At 39.7% G+C, this 18,649-nt stretch overlaps 1 protein-coding gene across 6 annotated transcripts in view; it reads left to right on the forward strand.

Annotated features, from left to right (window-relative positions):
- TBC1D30 (TBC1 domain family member 30) overlaps positions 1–18,649 on the forward strand; it is a 57,569-nt gene that overhangs the window by 26,427 nt on the left and 12,493 nt on the right. For all 6 annotated transcript variants that reach the window (XM_074870501.1, XM_074870495.1, XM_074870498.1 and 3 more), the window contains 6 exons: positions 5,532–5,593; positions 5,990–6,055; positions 9,248–9,373; positions 10,480–10,665; positions 14,180–14,348; positions 15,781–15,949. In XM_074870501.1, the coding sequence (XP_074726602.1) occupies positions 9,308–9,373; positions 10,480–10,665; positions 14,180–14,348; positions 15,781–15,949 (590 nt within the window). In that variant the 5' untranslated portion in view covers positions 5,532–5,593; positions 5,990–6,055; positions 9,248–9,307. The remainder of the gene's footprint in view (positions 1–5,531; positions 5,594–5,989; positions 6,056–9,247; positions 9,374–10,479; positions 10,666–14,179; positions 14,349–15,780; positions 15,950–18,649) is intronic.

An 18,649-nucleotide genomic window follows, 5' to 3' on the forward strand; every position in this document is an offset into this window, starting at 1 on the left:
ACTGCAGCGGGTGCGAGGCGGCACGGCGGGGGAGCCGGGCCGGCCCCGGGCGGGAGGGAGGCCGGAGGTGTCCGCGGGCCCTGAGGGGAGGCAGCGCGTTGCCCCCTTCCCCGGGGCGCGGCTCCCGCTCTCCTCACCCGGCGGATCCCGGCTCTGCCCTTCAACTCTCCCGTCGCCTTTCCCCGCTCCTCCCGCCCGGCGTCGCCGCCTCGCAGCGCTTTTGTCTGGTGTGGCTGTGCCCGGTCCGCGCTGCCCCCTCCCCTCCCCTCTCCCCCCCGGGCCGCGGTGCCGCTGCTTTCCACCAGTCGCTCCCCGTCTCTCCCCGGCATGGCCCAACCGCCGGGCCCTGCGCTCTCCCCTCAGCCTCACCAGACCTCTCCCGCTAAACCTGCTAAGTCTGGACTTGCTGGAGACCCCTCCTCCCGCCCAGCCTTTGTCTGCGGTAGGGTGTTGTCTAAATTCTCAACCATGCCTTTCCTAAGGAGGAGGGCATCGGCTTTGCGGCTGTTTTTTTCTGGATCCTGCTTCGGCACCAAGATCTTTTAAGGACCAGGTGGTCAGCCGACAGCGTGCGTTTGCTCCAGGGAGGTGCCCTCTTCGCAGAAGTACCGATGGGTGATCATTACTGAATGCTAGATTCTAGTTGCCTGCCATCAAAATTTTGGATCATTTGTTTCTTTATGAAGTATTAGAAATTTAAATTCAATTTACAATGTTAGAGCTGTCACTTGTAGCTAAAATGTTGTTGATCAGTTGCCTAATCCTAGGTGTTTACAAAACATGCAAGCCTGAGGTCTGCTGAAATGTAGAGCAGTGCACAGAGATATGTAAGGTTTAGTTTCCCATTGTACTAGCTGTGTGTGCACACAATGCAGACTGCTGCTGTGTTTGAGATGAGTTTTGGATACTGGTATTCATAAGGTCTCAGATATATTCTGGTATAGGTTTATGGGGTTGCTGTTATCAAGGAGATTTCCTGACTTGGAACAGAGGTCTGTAGGAGTTACTACACTAGTCTTCTAATATCCCAGATAATGATGTTATCTGGATAATGACATTCTTTTACTTGCACTCCCACAAAGACCAGGGGAGGTGATTGGAAGCATAACCACAAATGCCATAATCTTAAAGCTAGGAAATCCCACAGGGTTGGGGTTTCCATATTGTTCATATGTAAGTAAATACATCAGCGTCATTCAGGATGCATGCTTTCACAGAGTGATAGAGACGGGGCACCTAATGAGCCCTTAAAAAATAAGCTGAATGAAATTTCCTTCAAATTTTCTTAGTGTCTGTATCAGCTGTCTGTTTGTATTGAGAAGTTTCTGCAGACTGCAGGTTTTAGATGTGCTTTGATAGATCCCAGTGAGCTCTGGCTCCTGATAAAAGCGATTTCATGCAGAGTTACTCAGAATGTTACTTTTATCTCTCATTTTGCAGATGAAAATCTACATTTAGAGATAAATTACAAGGCAAGGCTAAGAATCTTCCTGAATCAATAAGCAGCAATAAGGTGGTAGTTTACATTGCCACTTTTTTCCCCAAGCTTGGACTCACATTGCACAGAAAGCTCCTTTAGGCCTTTTTTCTCGTTTGTTTTTGGTAAAATATTTATTTGCCTTCCATGGGAGAAGTTTCAGCAGCTGCTTTTAAGTACAGCCAAGAACCTACAGTGATGTGCTTTGTAAGTTTGAAGCTATGGCTTTATAGCTTACATACATGCATCAGAACAGATCATCTTCCCGTGCTTTTTCTGGTTTAGTATTTCTGAAAAAATCCTAGACTTTGCCCCATCCTTTTGTTTAATGTTGCTGAAGAGTGGGGATTTGATTCCTTCACCCAGGTACTTGGCTGACCACAACATTTTTCTCCCCTCTTGTGGTTCTTTATGTGGTCTTGTGCTACATTTTGGTCATGCAGTGTAAGACTGCTAGGGTTTGGAAATCCTAGGGGTATAATCTTCCCTCTTACAGCCTTTCATTGTCAGGAGTCATTGTGTATTTTACATGGAAGAGCTAATGGGACTGGGTTTTGTGGGTCTTTATCTTTCTTTTTCTTTTGTTTTCATTTTCTTTTTAAAATATCTTTTCTGCAGTGGTTTCTGGTGAGCTGGTTGCAAGAGGATTGAACGAGGCCCTATTATGACATTCCCCTACCCTTCAGAAATTTGACTGGTGCTGAACATATGTACCTTTGTGTGTGCTTCTATTTGTGAAGTTAATAATTCATATGTGTTCCCAACACATTCCTGCTTACATGAGTTAATACCCTTTTTAGGAATGAAGCATCAGTTGAAAGTATATGAACTGGAGATGATACTTAATTATGTCAAATGGTGCTATAGCCTGCCTGGCTTGATGTAAAAGGGCTGAGTTGTACTGACAGTGCTTACAGTCCCTGCGAGTAGGAACTATTGCTGCGTATATGGTACATTTCTGCCAGGTTGTCCATGCAGAGGAGCAGGGAAGAGGAGTTCCCATAAGGTCCCAATGCGTCTTTTCTGCAAAGAGTTTACATAATGGAGAGGAATGTGGCCCAGAGATGGAGGATTGACAAAAAGGGGAAAAATCCTGTGAAAACCAGTGCAGAAGGTCTGCGGTAGGGTTGGATGGGTGTGGGGTGCTGAGGGGGGAAGAAGCTGTTGGGGAATCTAAGTTAGTTTGTGGGGAGAAGGCAACTGAATGCAGAGTTGAAAAGAGTTGCTGGTAAGATGTAGCAGATGATGGAAGCGTAAGGGAGAAAAGACTGTATGTGGAAGAAGGCCCTGGGGAAAGGCTGGTAATGATGCAGGCAAAAGTGGACAGGATGAAAATGACAGGACTGAGCGCAGAAAAAAATTAGTATGTGGGGTGGGAGATTTGTTAGGGAAAGTGGAACAATGGAGGTAGGAAGGTTTGGGAAACCAAGAGAGGTTGGAATCGGGATAGGCATTAATTTCTTTAAAGCTCTAAAGTCCAAGGGCAAATTCAGTGAAGAGTGCAGAAACTGCACATAGCAGGATGGTTCTTGTGCCAGAAATAAGTAACAGGCAATGAGATGCTGCTCCCAGCTTGCTGGTTGCCTTCCTGCAGATGCCCTGGGAAGTTCCTGGGTGGGTATAGCCTTTCTTTGCACTCTCTGTACTAATTGTGTTACAGCTTTTTTTTACTTGCTTACTTGCTGTATTTTTATTGAACAAGATTGTAATAGTTTTTTTTGGTTTTAGGAAATGTAAATTCTTTAAAATGGATAGAAGTGAGGAACCATGCCTGTATGGTCTGTAGATCACTCCCCACGGCTCTTCCCCTCCCCTGTCACAAAACCATCACGTAGTTTGATTTTCGTAATATTTCTAACTGGGAACAAATAAGGGGACCGAGACTCCATGCCTTCCACAAGAGGTTACAGTGTATGGCCTGACCGAGAGGTTCCTCGCCATACTGAAGACAGTGTGCCGTGTAGTCCAGTGTTACCACATTATTCTCACTTCTAGTAATTTTCACACCTGTCTTAATTGTCTGCCATGATTTAGTAAACTTTTGTAGATGGAGGTTCAAGGGTCTCATTTCAGTCTCATTTAATCAAGAGAGACAGCTATCTGGGCCCCTGTGTGAGCTCCCTGGTCATGATGTTCATGTAGCTGATAGATACATTTTGCTTTACTTTTTGGTTGTATCTTACTGTGCTTGATCTTTTGCAGACTTGGCTGTCTCTGCGTCTTTCTTAGGAAGCTTATAAGACAAAGAGAGAAGTTGTTACTGGGATCTTTAAGCCTTAGAAAACTGTGAAGTGATTAATATTTGGCTGCCGAGCTGGAAATGAATTCACGATTATTTTGGCACACTATTGCTTGTTTGCTACAAGGCAGTGTTAGATAACATGTCAACATCTGTTGCCATAACAAAAGGAATTCTTGGTCATGCTATTTTCTTGTATGTATGAGGGTTTTCCAGTACTTAGCACTAGGTTGCTTGGGAATGAGACTCACTTTTTCACATTTACAGCAAGCGTGATACAATTATCTTAGTAGGTTACTGGTATTGTTACGTTGCTTTGAATTATTATGAAGAGTTTTACCTATTAGGAGTCCCTGCTGAGTGCCAGTGGTGTTATGGGGAAGAATACTAATAAACAGTTACTTCCAGGAATAACTGTTAATCCTTTAATGTTTTTCCAAGACCTATTATGGTTTGAAGCTTTTATTTTTCTAGATCTGACAAGCATGTCTTTCTAAATCTGAAGCAGGGAAATGAAAGCACCAATCCCCAGGTCACAGTAATACAATTCTAAAGTGCTAAAATTCTGAACAAAACTGGATTTTGTGTGAATTTTCTTTCCTTCTCTTCCCTCTCCCCCACCAGAGGAAAAAAACCCACACCTTGAAGGGGAAGGCTTTGTGTCTAAATACATATTGATCAGGCAATAAGGCTTTAAATTACTTATCACCATGTCAGTATGCAAATGCTGAAAGGCATTTTACATTCCATAACTAGCAAATGCCACTACAGTCTGGGTTTCTGTCAGACTTGCAGGCTTAGTCCTCCAAAGCACTGAGTATTACTGGTGAGTTGATTAGCATGGATTTTACATACTTAAAACCTTGCAGCATTAAAGTCTGGTTTGGTTTTGTTTTTTTTTTTTTATACAGCTATCAAAATATATATTAAAAATGTTTGGCTTGATATTCTAGAAAGACAAGAAGCTATGCCTGACATAATTTTAAATATCCATTGTATTAAATTACTGAGGAAAAACAAAGAAAGGCTTTATGCCAGAAGACTTGAGGGGGGGATGTGGTGGGACGCCGTGTTCAGCACTTGAGCTCCGGACAGCGGCGTTTGAAGGACCAAAGAGCTGCACATTGAACCTGTGGGATATAAAGCCAATGAAAGGTGTTAGTGTTCTTTGTGCTATGGAATACTCCAGCGCCACAATCACGATCTAGTGTAGGCCAAACTTGAGATCCTAGTATTTTATGTAATACTGTATTTCATAGACTATTAGCAGGTGTGTTTTATAACAAATAAAAGAATTTGCTCATAATAGCCAAAATAAAATCTAAGCCTAAGTGAGAATACTGACCAAATGTGCTTTATGTGCTGAGAAGTTATAAAAAATTTGATATTCTGAGCAATAAAATAATTTTAGCATCCCAAACTTAGAAATGAGTTTTGAGTGATTAAATGTCCAGAAGCTGAAATAGGTGGAAGGAAACTGTATTTTTTTCTGTGGATGCATATCATAGTTTGCAGTGTACAAATACAGTTTGTAGAATAGTGTACTACATGATTTTTAGTGAAGTCAGTTGTGCTGAACTACATCATTAAAGAGGGTATTACTGCATTTTAAAAACCTTTTGTCCGTGTACTTCTTAACATGTGCCTTGAATCCACTGTGAAGACAGGAATTCACAGAAACAGATTGAAATGTAGTTGTTAAAACATGTAGCTGAAATCTTGTGGTTTTATTTCAATTGTGTTTTGGTTTGTTTTTCCTTCTGAGCTAAATGAAAATAATGGCCATGATTTTTTTTTTTTCCTTTTTGTTTCTAGGGGTTGATACAAAATTGAAATTCACTCTTGAACCATCTTTAGGTCAAAATGGTTTTCAGCAGGTAATTTGATTCATTTTTCTCTTGAGTTTATGAAGGACTGTGTTCTCTTCAATTCGGATACTTGCTCCAGTTCAAAAGTGCATCTGTCATCCTAATGTCATCATATTATTTGAAATATTGCATCAAAAGCTGTTCCATTAGTATTTGAAAAATGCAATAGGCTTTCATTTTTTACTCGGATATCTATAAGTCTTTATGTTCTAGAATATTATATTTTTGTTATATCTTTAAGTAAATAATCTATCTTTTCCCTGTGAGTGGGTTAAGCAGTTAAACTCTCAGATGTATGCAGTAAAATGAAACGAATGTGCGTGTCTGCAGTGTTGTAAATGTTGCTATACTGTTGCATTAAACTAATGGTGGATTTTATACCTTTTTGGATGCTTTTGCTTTTAGTGGCATGATGCACTCAAAGCAGTGGCCAGATTGCCGACAGGCATACCGAAAGAATGGCGGAGAAAAGTAAGTAGACCTGTACGTTTTGTGGGACATATTGCCTGTGAGTTTTTCAGGAGAGGTGAATGACATCAATATTATCAGTGGTTTCTAGCAAACGTTTGGAAGTTTTAAGTTTAAGTTGCACTGGGGATTTTTCCTAGTTTACATTCTTCAGTGATGACCTCATAGGGCAGCTGGAGACAGGTAGAGATGGTATTTTCAATAGTCAGGCTCTTTATCCTTGAGGCTTAGGTAACTTATTCTGGTGCAGATGTTATTGCTTCATTCTGTCAGACTCAAGGAATTGCATTGGTGAAGCTGCCTCTGCAGCTGACGATCAGCTGAAAGGAGAACACATCTCCAGTGTAGGCTGTCATACTTGTGAGGGTGAAGTTGATAGATGCTAGTGCTGACAAGAATGCTCATAGAAACATTTGATGGGGGAAAGACAAATTGCCTAAATCAGGGAAGTCCAGAGTCAAGAGTGATGTAGAGTGGTAGAGTGCGCCATTAATGGGAAATTGCACTGAGTTGGTGTTGTAGGAAAGAGTTCAGTGGGATTTTGCTAAACTTTATTGTTTTCTTCAACAACATTTGAAGTTCCCTAGCCTAAAAAAAAGGCATCTGTATTCATCTTTTCTATAAAACTGTCACACAAGTTCAGCTTTAGAAATGTAATTTTAATATAAAGAGTATTTTTAAAGCTTTATAAAATATATGTAGATACATATATTTTTGATGCATCAGATTAATTTCCTTTTCCTGTTTTCTTTTTGCTGTCTTTCCAAACCAAACTATTCCTTTTTACAGATCAGGGGTAAGGAAATAGAAGACTTACAGTGGCATTGTTTTTCTAGCACTGCTATGATTTTATTTTTAATCTACAACTCCAGTGAATCATTATATCCATCTAACAGCCTTTTTTCTTTCCTGAAACGTTCTTTTCCCACACTGCAGTAAGTCTCTCAGAGAATTTTCTGTAGTACATGAGTGGCAGAGGTCATAGAATCACAGAATGGCTGAGATTGGAAGGGACCTCTGGAGGTCATCTGGTCCAACACCCCTGCCCAAGCAGGGCCACCTACAGCTGGTTGCCCAGGACTGTGTACAGGTGACTTTTGGATATCTCCAAGGAGAGAGACTCCTCAACCTCTCTGAACAACCTGTGTCAGTGCTCAGTAACCCTCACAGTAAAAAAAATGTTTCCTGATGTTTGGATAGAAACTCCTGTGTTTCAGGTGGTGCCCATTGTCTCTGGTCCTGTCACTCGGCACCATTGAAAAGAGACTGGCTCCATTCTCTTTTTACCCTCCCTTCAGGTATTTATATAAATTGATAAGATCCCCACGAGCCTTCTCTTCTTCAGGCTGAACAGTCCTAGCTCTCCCAGTCTTTCCTCATAGGAGAGATACTCCAGTCCCTTAATCCTCTTAGTGTCCCCTTGCTGGACTCTCTTCAATAGGTCTGTATCTCTCTTGTACTGGGGAGCCCAGGACTGGACCCAGCACTCCAGATGTGTCTCACCGGTGCTGAGCAGAGGGAAAGGATCACCTCCCTCGACCTGCTGGCGGTGCTCTGCTTGATGCAGCCCAAGAGGCTGTTGACCGCCTTTGCCACAAGGGCACATTGCTGGCTCACGGTCAACTTAGTGTCCACCAGGCCCCCAGCTCCTCTGAAAAGCTTCTTTCTAACTCGACGGTCCCCAGCATATGCTGGTGCCTGGGGTTGTTCCTTCCCAGGTGCGGGATTTGCATTTCTTCTTGTTGAACTTCATGAGGTTCTTGTGAGCCCATTTCTCCAGCCTGTCAAGGTGCCCTTGGGCTTATCAGCCACTCCTCCCAGTTTTGTGTCATCAGAAGACTTGCTGAGGGTACGCTCTGCCACATCATCCAACTCTGATCTCTGTCTTTCCCTTTTCATTCTGCCCATTTCTGTTTCCTCACATGTGACCACATGATGCGAACCAAAGAAGGGATGTGTTTTTTTTCACTGCCATTCCCTGGTTTCACAATGATTTTAAGATTGATACCAAAATAAAGGAAGCATTTTGTGTTGGCAGCATGCTGATTGCCTCCTTTGCTGGCAGAAGAAGGAGCAGGGTGACATCTGCATTATTGCTGTGGCATGTGACATTTGTTTTCTGGGGCTGGCAGAGGAAAAGAATCTAGTCAAACAACACCAGTAGGATGACAGCAGTGCCAAGGACTGCTGGGAGGCAGAACTGCGGCATTCCTCTGCATGGGTGGCTTTGCAGAAGTGTAGGAAGGGACATTCAAATGCAGAAAACATGAGATTCTGGGAGCTGTCTATAAATTCATCATCATGCAACTATCTTAAGTGTTTAAATCTGGGGGAAGTGTCTGAACTGCTTTTCTCACTTGAGTGAGTTAACGACTGACATAAAACTCGACCAATTTGCTTTCATGACTTCTTTCAGTTTCCTGAAGAGAAAGATCCTTTATTGTTACTTGTTGTCTTTGTATGATCTGTCATGTGTCTTTCATGGTTCAGGAATTCTTCAAATGTTTAATAAAGGTCCAGCCTTTGTCTTAGGTACACATGCGTAAATCTGGAGTGGTAATTATTAGGCTTTAAAAATAGTCAAAATATTTGTTTTCAGAACTCCCTGTAGCACCAACAGTTTAGGAAGCCCTCTTGTAAAGGGTAAGTTACTCTGATCCAGATGATACTTTCAGATCAATCCCAAATAGGTAATGTTAGATGCTCTTTTTTTCTGCAAAGTTGATCAGAAGAGACTTCTGGTAAAGAGAAGCACCACTAGATTTCTTTTGTGGGGTTTCCAGGAGATGGATCCATGGTTGAATTTGAGGAAAGCCTGCAGCAGTGTTACCTTTTTATAAAACGCCTTGCTGGTTATGAAGTTAGAAGAGCTGAGTTAGAAGAGGGTCCTTGTAGGAGAATGTGCTTCCATCTTGAAGGACGCCTGTAGATTCAGTTTCTGACAACGAACTTGCATCTTTCTAAGCAGTTCACAGATCTGGACACTTAATGCTAACTGTTTCCTTCCTTTCTGTTTTGGGGAGCAAGGTGTTACTTTAATCGTGCAAAAATAGTTTTAGATACAGTCCTATTTCAAGTCTAGCAGTAGATCGCATATGGGTGAAGCTGATGAGGTTCATCTAACTATATATCAAAATTGTTCATGTTTTATCTGAGAAATAATTCATTTCGTTGAGCTCCTTTGTGTATTTCCAGGTTTGGCTGACGCTGGCTGATCAGTACTTACACAGTATAGCCATTGACTGGGATAAAACCATGCGTTTCACATTCAATGAAAGAAGTAATCCTGATGATGACTCTATGGGCATCCAGATAGTAAAGGTAGACAGTTAATTTGTTACTTTATTTTAATTTTTGAATGAAAAGTTGAAAATTTTTTTCAATAGATGGAATTTGGATTTATTTTGTTCTCTGAAACTGCTTTGGCAAAAATTACATCTTAATTCTCTTTAGCTCACTGAAATTGTTTCTTTAGCATCTCTGGTCCTCGTGCACTGGTATGGTTAGTATTAGCTGGGAAAAAAATTGCTACTACTGATTTTTTTTTCTCAATTTCTACTTTTTTATTTGAAAAGAAATACTGGAGTTTAATGGAGAAGAACGTGAGGTTTTTTTCCCTCTTATCTATAAATAAACACAAATGTTTGCTGGGATTAAGAAAGTATGTTTTATAATACACCAATTGAGCATTTTTCAGTTATTTTACAGTAGTAAAACACCTTTGTCTATGTATATTTTTCAGCTAATTAACATTTAGTATTTAAACAGTGGGCAGTTTTAGGGAAGAGCTTAATAGATTTGTATTGTTGTGGTGACTTTAATATTAGTCTGTTTACCTATTTAGGAGGTATTACTCTATTTAGGAAGGATTGTGTTCAATAGTCACCTTAACTAGAGTATGGGGAGCAAAATGCTTTGTGTTCCTGATTATTACAGTTGTCATCTGCACTTGGTAGTTTAAGTTTATAGATATTAATTTGTGGCACATTTTACCTTTCACTTACAAATTGTTTAAATCTCAAGGACACTTTCTGGTTTTTTATGTTTTGAAAACTTAGTTGCTTAGTAGTTTGTTTATACATCAATAAAAACACTTGCTGGTTTTTGTTCAATTAAGCAGCTGTTATGTCTTGCCTCTTTGAAACCTAGATATCTGTTAATATCTTCTGTGACAGCTTCATATGAACATCTTTTAGGTGACTTGTTTACTTAAGAGCTTGCTAAACCTATTTCTCTTCAGTAAGCTAAAGGTTTACAGATTAAAAAAGAAACATTGTCATCAATTTTGGGAATATGTATTGGGAGGATGGAGGTGGAAGGAAAACTGGGACAGGCGGGAAAACTAAAGGGGGAAGGAAAATACACATCTTTTCTGTCTGTTCTTGTCTCTTTTTTTTTTTAAATAATTTTTTTTTTCCCTTGTAAAGGACCTTCACCGAACTGGTTGCAGTTCTTACTGCGGCCAGGAGGCAGAGCAAGATCGAGTGGTATTAAAACGGGTTTTGCTGGCTTATGCCAGGTGGAACAAATCTGTTGGCTATTGTCAAGGATTTAACATACTAGCTGCACTTATTCTGGAAGTAATGGAGGGCAACGAAGGGGATGCCCTGAAAGTGAGTAAAATATTTTTTCAGTGCTGATGATTGCTTTTAGTTAGTGAACTTTAGAATAAACCAGTGTGTGAATTTTGTAGACAGCCAAAACGAGCAGGACTGAAAGGAGTTAACCAATTTATATCTATGGATTGTTTGTTATCCTGTCTGAGCTCAAATGAACAGTTTGAATGTTACCACTGTTAATTTTTTTTTTCTAACAGAAACAAATGAGGGTTTGGCCGTAATAAAAATAAATGGGAACACTGCTACTGACTAGAATAGCTTATCCTATGATCTCAGATCTGCTTCCAAACACCATAGGTAGCTGAAACCTTCAGATTCCATTATCAACCTCCTGTGTGGCAGTAGCAGGCGAGGCAGTTAATAAATCTTCTGCATTTTAAAGCAAATTCTAGGAAAACACAAAATAAATATTTAAAATGAAAGTAAATCACTTTGAAGCTACTTCCTGGGCTACATTAGTTGTACAGTGTTTTATTTTTTTAGACCTTTTCTAATTAAAAAGAAAGCTTCATGAAATTTATAGTATGTCAGAAAACGGAAACACAGTTTATTACAGGATGTTGTTTAAAGTTTGCCGAGATCTCGTGCATATTCCCTTAAGCAAACTCGCTCATATGTATGAGTCGCGGTCAAATTAGCAAACATGACTGTGACTCTTGAGATATTGAGCTGTTTGTTTTGCCTTAGACAATTATTGAAATATGGTAAGTATTTAGATCCACTCAGAGCTCCTAAAATATAAAGCTTGTGCTAGTAGAGACCAGCTAGCTGGTATTTAATACTTCATTCTAGAGAGCTGCCTGTAGTAGGAAGAAAATCCCATCATATATCTACTTTATATCAGAAAGTAAAATTTCCTTTCAATAATTCTTGCTAAAAATTTCCTCAGTATTTTTAACTATAATTTGTCACATTTTATGTGTTATATATAAGATATATATCTTACACTGTCCAGAAGCTTCTGAAACACACTATGTTAATATAGGAAATACGGTTGCCCAAGGTTTATGAAGTCCAAATTGGTTATAAGAACTGTATGCATCCTTATATTATTGGATTGTCTTCTACTGTGAGTGGTGTCAGGCTCCTTGTGCTAAGGAGACGATGGAATGGCACCAGACTGCCTGGGGAGGTAAAGCACTGAAGGCTGTTAGCACCAAAATGGGCTTTATCAGGCAAAAATAAGCACGGAAAATGAAGTAGTTTCTTTTCTGAGCTTAGTGTGTGGGCTTTGCAGGGTTGGAATTTCCCCAGAAGAGAGAGGGGAAAAGGGAAAGGGAAAAAAAGAAGGAATGAGGCAGGGCGTGGGGGAAAGGAATTGGAGGTTAGCATGTGGCTCTTTCCTTGTTGTAGTCACTGTGCCATCTAAAGCAAGTGACGAGTGACTTCGGAACAGCTGCAGAGGCTGTCGCCTGTAAAACCTGCCCTCAGGATTTGAGCTATGGGGAAAACATGTTCGGATTATTGCAGAGTCTAGGACTTAAGGGAGCAAGGGGATTCTTGGGGCTCACCAGTCAGGTCCCCTTTCTGGGAAGGAAGTTATAAACAAAAACTGGGAAGTGTCTCCCAGGGGCTCGGAAACAACTGGTACTACTGACACCAAGGGGCTTTAACAGCACAGGATCCAATATGGTAGCTTCAGTGAATGCCCAGCCAGGGATGCTGCAGTCTTCACTAGTTAAGATAAGCATGTTTAAGTTAATCTCTGATGACACCTCCAAGTTAGCCTACTGAAGTTATGGTAAGGAAGAAAATCACAGCTTGCATATGTAGAAGCTATCAGAGTATGCATAAAAGTCTCATAGATACCGAAACTTAAAAACCAATTTTTTCCTGCACATTATTGTGGGGAAATACTACAAAGTCAAATAATAAAAATAAATATATAGAGATGTGTCATGAAGAAAGTATCTATTGCAAACTGGTAAATACATGAAGCTGCTTTTTTTTAAAAAAAGCATTTCAAAACAATTCACATGTCAGTGAAATAGAATGGACTTCAGTGTTGCAAAAAGATTTCTATTCTTTCCTATGCTCTCATATATCTGAGATTTCTAAACTAATACTACTCAGTGGGAAGGGAGCAAAAGCATTTATAAAATGGCTTATGACATAAGAAATTAATGAAAACACAACATAGTTGTAAGTTGATGTTGCTATATTAAATTATTCTTCCATTGGTTGAAATATATCTGAAGAAAATAAAGCATATTTTTAAAAGACAATGAGTTGTCCCAGTATTCAGCAGTTAGGGAATGTATTGATAAGATATGAAATTCCAGCTTATTTGTTGATCACTTATTTCCTTTCAATCCTTAAAACTTAACAAAACCAAAAAACCCACCGCCAAAAATGTGTAAAAGCTATTGATTTGAGTGTATTGACTACTGATCTACATGCTTTAAAACATGGAGAAGACTGTTATTGCCTGAAAAAATCTTGCAAGGACAAGTGGTAGTATGCGGTCACAAGCTGCTGGGAGAGAAAAGGAAGCTGTGAGATGGTGTAAGGTGGTGCTCTTAGAAGTCCAGTGTCTGCCAAGCTATTTTTGAGGGCATCTTATGAAAAGAGGGGGATTGGAAGGAGGATTGTCTCCTGTGTTTGAAGGTGCCATGCTCCTCAAGCATTAGAAGTTGTATGAAACGTGATAAGGATACTTGTTTGAAATTTTAACAAAGGAGTAATGGAGAGATGAAGCAGATGGGATGACCGTGTGCAGGCTCTCTGGGTACGGTTTGTAGAGTGGCCATAGAGATTGTAAAAGATCATGAAGTGAAGGTCAGTATCTTCTGTTGGGCTGATGATATACATCAACTTCTGCATATTTCTTTGATGCATTTGTTCAGTATGTCACTGGACAGTATCCAGTTAATACATTACCACCCATGTAGTTGAGCTATCTCACTTGAAACAGATGTCTGTTAAAAATGTCTCATGCTGCTTAATTTAGCGCCTTTTACAGTGACGAGAAGAAGTGCAGCACACGGTAACACATCACAGTAAAATATGCAGAGAATGTTTTTTAAGGAACAGTATCTTGCATTTTGGAGAAGGGAAAAAAGATGATTTGGAAGATTAGTCTTCTAGTTGTGACAGTTAACAACCAGAGAGGGGACAGTGGAACTTTCCAACAGTGGAGAATCTCATAAACATGTACAGCATCAGAAGTGCCAAAAGTTGCCGTCAGTTTGAGTAATGCTTCCAATTTGGACATAGCTTACTGTGACATTGATTTTTTCGGTCATTAATGGTTCATAAATTCTGGACAGCTTCAAGAAACCTTTGCACCTTGATTGCTTATGGATACCTAGAGTACCTGTGGATGCTTAAAATGAGAAGGTGTTCTCCCCGTGTAGATGGAGATACCAGAGGCGTGTGTTGCCACTTGCTCCAAGCCACTCTTTAGTGAACAGAGAACTTTAAGATTCTTTTTTTTTTTTTTCCTGTTATTCCTAGAAAATAACTGGCTCTGTAAATTCTACATGGTAATATTTCATTTTTCCCACAGATCATGATTTATCTAATTGATAAGGTGCTTCCTGATAGCTATTTTGTCAATAATCTCCGTGCTCTCTCAGTGGATATGGCTGTTTTCCGAGATCTCTTACGAATGAAGCTTCCTGAACTGTCCCAGCACTTAGACACCCTGCAAAGAGCTGCTAACAGGGAAAGTGGAGGTAGGTTCAACAGAAAATGCTATTAAATTCCTTTTTGCTATTGTTTCACCTGAGCACTGGTCTAAAAATACAGTCTTTTAAGTGTTTACATGAGTTTATTGCTTCAAATATGTATTTTAAATTTTTAAGGTGAAAGATGACAGTTTCCGTTACTGATAACCTTAACATAAATAGGTGGTGCTCTCGGGGGAAAAAATAAAGGGGAAATAATGTGGTCCCACCACTAACTGCAAATGGAATCGTGTTGAGAAGGATATAAAATATATGGGGTGACAACCACTGTAACACACAGCTTAGTACAAGGGCTACCTTGAAAAGGTTGTTTCTTCCCGTAGCTGAAGATACCTGTGCTGCCATTGCTCCTTGTAGTTGCTAGCTTACATAGCTGTTCTGGGAAGAGTTAAAATGTGAAAGCCAGTGGTGGCTGGTCAGTATTTCTTCACCTGCATGCTTAGCAATACACATGTGCAAAACTCAGAAGTACTTCTTGGGTTATTACCTGAAAACTGGCTTTGCACTTGAATTTTTTTTCTGGTATAGCATTCCTTCCAGACTTACTGTTTTGTTTTGTTTTTTTTTTTAATGAGATACAGATCTTTTATTTGGGAGTGTTTTGGGGAGGGTGGATTTTTTCTAAGTCTGGAAGCTAAGTGCACCCTGAGTTCCATCTTAGAAAAGACCTGCTACCTGCTACCTTGTTCCATGTAAATTAACTGTGACTCTTCCCAAACTGTATGAAAACAAAGAAGGGTTATCAAGAAAGTATTTGCTGTTTGAAAGTGTTTTCACAGGCAGCAGCCTCTTTGGTCATGGCCTTTAGTGCATCAGTTGATACTAGGATGCACAAAGTGTTCTCTGAGCATAACAAGAAAGTAAAACTTCAGAGTTTCAGGCTGAAGTACTAATCTTGTTTGAAACTTAATAAGCTGAAAGGAAAACTGAATGTGTTAGTCGCTTCTTCTAAGCTGGCAGTGCATCAGAATATTAAACAATAGATGAGACTTTACAGAGACAGTCACCTTCACCTTCATGTAGATAAAGACTTCTTACACCATTAGTTTCTAAAGAAACACAGCATTTTGGGGTTTTTTTTGATGTTTTTTAATAAAAGCTTTTAGCTCATGGCTTTGGGGAAGGATCTTTCTGATTTAAGGAAGAAAAAACTGGTGGTGTTTTCCAGGGTTTACAGTCCCAAACCAATGCTGCTGCTTAGAGCTTTTTGCAGTGCAGCAGAATGAAAGGTGATTAAGTATGTCATTTCTCCATCGCTCTTTTTCTCAGCTTATCTTTGGACAGCTGCTGGCTAAGTAAGTTTTGAGCAATAACAGAGGTACTAGAGTGTCTGTTGGATTTCAGTATGCTATTAATACTCCTTCTAAAATAATAGGAAATTACAATTACTTTAAGGATTTTTATTTTTTTTTTATTTCAGGAGGCTATGAACCCCCACTTACAAATGTCTTCACAATGCAGTGGTTTCTGACCCTCTTTGCTACTTGCCTGCCTAACCATACAGTTTTGAAGATTTGGGATTCAGTATTCTTTGAAGGCTCTGAAATTATACTGAGAGTAGCTTTGGCTATCTGGGCAAAGTTAGGAGAGTAAGTGGTTATTTTTATCTGATTTTTCTTTTCAGTATGAGCAATATGTGTAACTTATATTGTTCTGAAGAGTGTGTTCTCAATTCTAAACAAGATGTGATCTTTCAGGAGAATGATTCTGCTTTGAAAAAGCTGCATGAAGTGCCTCTATGGCTTCCCCAAAAACATGTGCTTCTAACATTGTGTCAGAATGGGCATGACAGTTAATTGACCCTTGCTGCAGGAAATGTCTCCATTTGTTTGTGTTGTCTGTGTATAGTGTCTTCATGCTATGCTAAAAGGTTGGTTGGACTTTTCTAGATTGTTACAGCTCTGAGGGAGCTGGTAATACTCTGTGGAAAGACATGCAGAGAGACTTGAGGGTGACTAGCTAATTTAGTTGGGTATCTGAAGCTGGGTGGATGTTAATTCCCCTATCTTCACTTAAGAGGACTTAAGGATTTGAGCCCATTGGCTATACCTATGAAAAGAATTCAGTGCTACTAAGAGAATGATTTAGTGCTACATGGTTCTTTTCTGTTAAGGCCTGCAAACAAAAGCAGAGAATTTCAGGAAAATTTAAGCATGTTCTAGCCAAGTTTCTATTATAGTCCTTTATGGCCTTGGAAACTCACCACATAGGACAAAAGACAAGAGGTGGTTAGTTCTTCTAAACTCCTCTGTTGTCATAGCAAATATTTGCATTCCAAAGATTGTACAGTGCTGGTGGAGAAATGAGTTTTGTCACTGACTTCAGTGGGAGGTGTGAGCTCTGACAGGTCAAGCAGATGTTAGTTCAGCTGGAACCTTTTTTCAGCCAGCGTCAGCAGCTGCATCAAATTTTTTTTGTGGTGCCTATCAACACTCACCTTCCTTTTTTCTCTGAGATTGAACCACTGGGATTTATGTTCAGCTCTCTCCTTGGAGGTTTAATTTCTTTTTTCTGTCTGAATAAATTAGCACTGAAGGCCAGTAGCGTTATAAGAGACTTTGTTTAGCATATTTAATTTTTAATCTGAAGAATAATAATTAGAATAATAATTTCCCAAGAGCTTTATTTGTTCAGTTCATGAATGAAACTTGCATGAATCATTTGCATTAGGATTAAGCTATATGTAGTCCCATCGTGCTTTATTACTTTGTTACCATACCTTTAGATAAGGTCCTGTTGCAGTCAATCTCTGTGCACTTAAAAGCTGTAATTATGAATGTTCCAACTCATAACATGATTAAAAGTAAGTCATTGCTTTGAAGATTTTACCATAAAACTTAAAGCAAAAAGGAAGCATGTTTTATAAAAATTGGAAGGAACAGAATAAAGACATCTATAAGAATATGTCCAAAAGAATAAGCTGATCATGCTGCACACCTTGTAACTGTTGTTTGTGGGGAATAGGAGGATGTCTGGCAGATCTGAGGGCAATTAATAGAAAGAGACACTGGTGGGATGACCAGAGATCCAGAAGACAGTGAGTCGCTAAAACTGAACAAGAATTGATATGCAGTAAGTTTGTGATTAATGATGTCAAATGAGATGAGGAAGTAAAAGATTGGGCACAATGTTTTTGCTGGGAGAAGATTGTGATTTTGTTCCTCTTTCTTCTCTGCTAGAAATAGAACAGGAGGGATTTAAAGAAGTGGGGTCTGAAACACTGATCATAGTCTCATGATCTTCATACTTCTCAAGACTATCTTTCTAGTCATGAAGGTGGGGTGAGAAGTGCTTATGCTAAAATGTGGGTGGTTCAATTATACTTCCATTTTGAGGGAGACTGAAGGAGTGAGAGGGTTAAAAATGGTGCAGTAGAGAAAGCAGTGTATGGATGTCATGAGAGACTGAAGGTGTCAAGGAAGGTAAGTGGTAAGTTTGTGATAATAGGCTACACACCCATTGTTTCTCCTTTTTTTTTTTAACTACTTAATCATTCTTTTAGTTAAACTATGTTAAGATTTCAGTAGGAATTTCATAGTTCAGTAGTTGTTCCCTATAGACACTGAAGATCAAGGGGAGCTTCCTCTTCTCATCCTTAAGAAAAAAGGCAGTGTACTTTTCTGATCATTCCAGCAGCTGTATTTTACAGGGGAGGATACAATAAGTAGCCAGGAATGCACTTGTTTGGGATGGAAGTAAAACAGATTTTTCACCCGAGGGGAGAGGATGTCTAGTGGCTAGCCCTAATGTATGTAGAACAGCAACTCAGAAAAGCAGATTACTCACATTTCTCTTCCTGTAGCTGACACTCTGTGGGTGATTCTGTGGTTTTAGAAATTTAAAGTGTGGAAAAAAACACCAAAAAACTCAACCGATTTCCCCCCCCCCAACCCCCAAACAAAAAAACCCCCACATCATCAAAACAGAACCCCAAAGACAAACAAAAATGTCTGCATCTCTAATTCACAAATATTCAGGATATCAGTGAATTTTCCTTCATTCTACTTTATGTGAACTCAGCTCTTCTGAATACAAATATAGCTATACTTAATTTACTCCACTGGAATGTTTTCTGGCCAGCGAGTATGTTCCCATCTGACAAAAAGTTCAACCACCGAATTCATCCATTTGGTGCATAGTGAAGAATGGGTGATGAGGCAGTCAAGAAATCTTTATGCTCCCTTTTTGAGCTGATGGAAAGCTCCCTTGTGCTAGTAGGAGGCAGGATTTATTGATTCTCATGTAGAAGTGAAAGGGGCAGAGGGAATAACCTATCTGGACATGCATGA

The sequence above is a fragment of the Strix uralensis genome, chromosome 5 (genome assembly GCF_047716275.1).
Source record: "Strix uralensis isolate ZFMK-TIS-50842 chromosome 5, bStrUra1, whole genome shotgun sequence".
In the NCBI taxonomy this organism is placed as follows: domain Eukaryota; kingdom Metazoa; phylum Chordata; class Aves; order Strigiformes; family Strigidae; genus Strix; species Strix uralensis.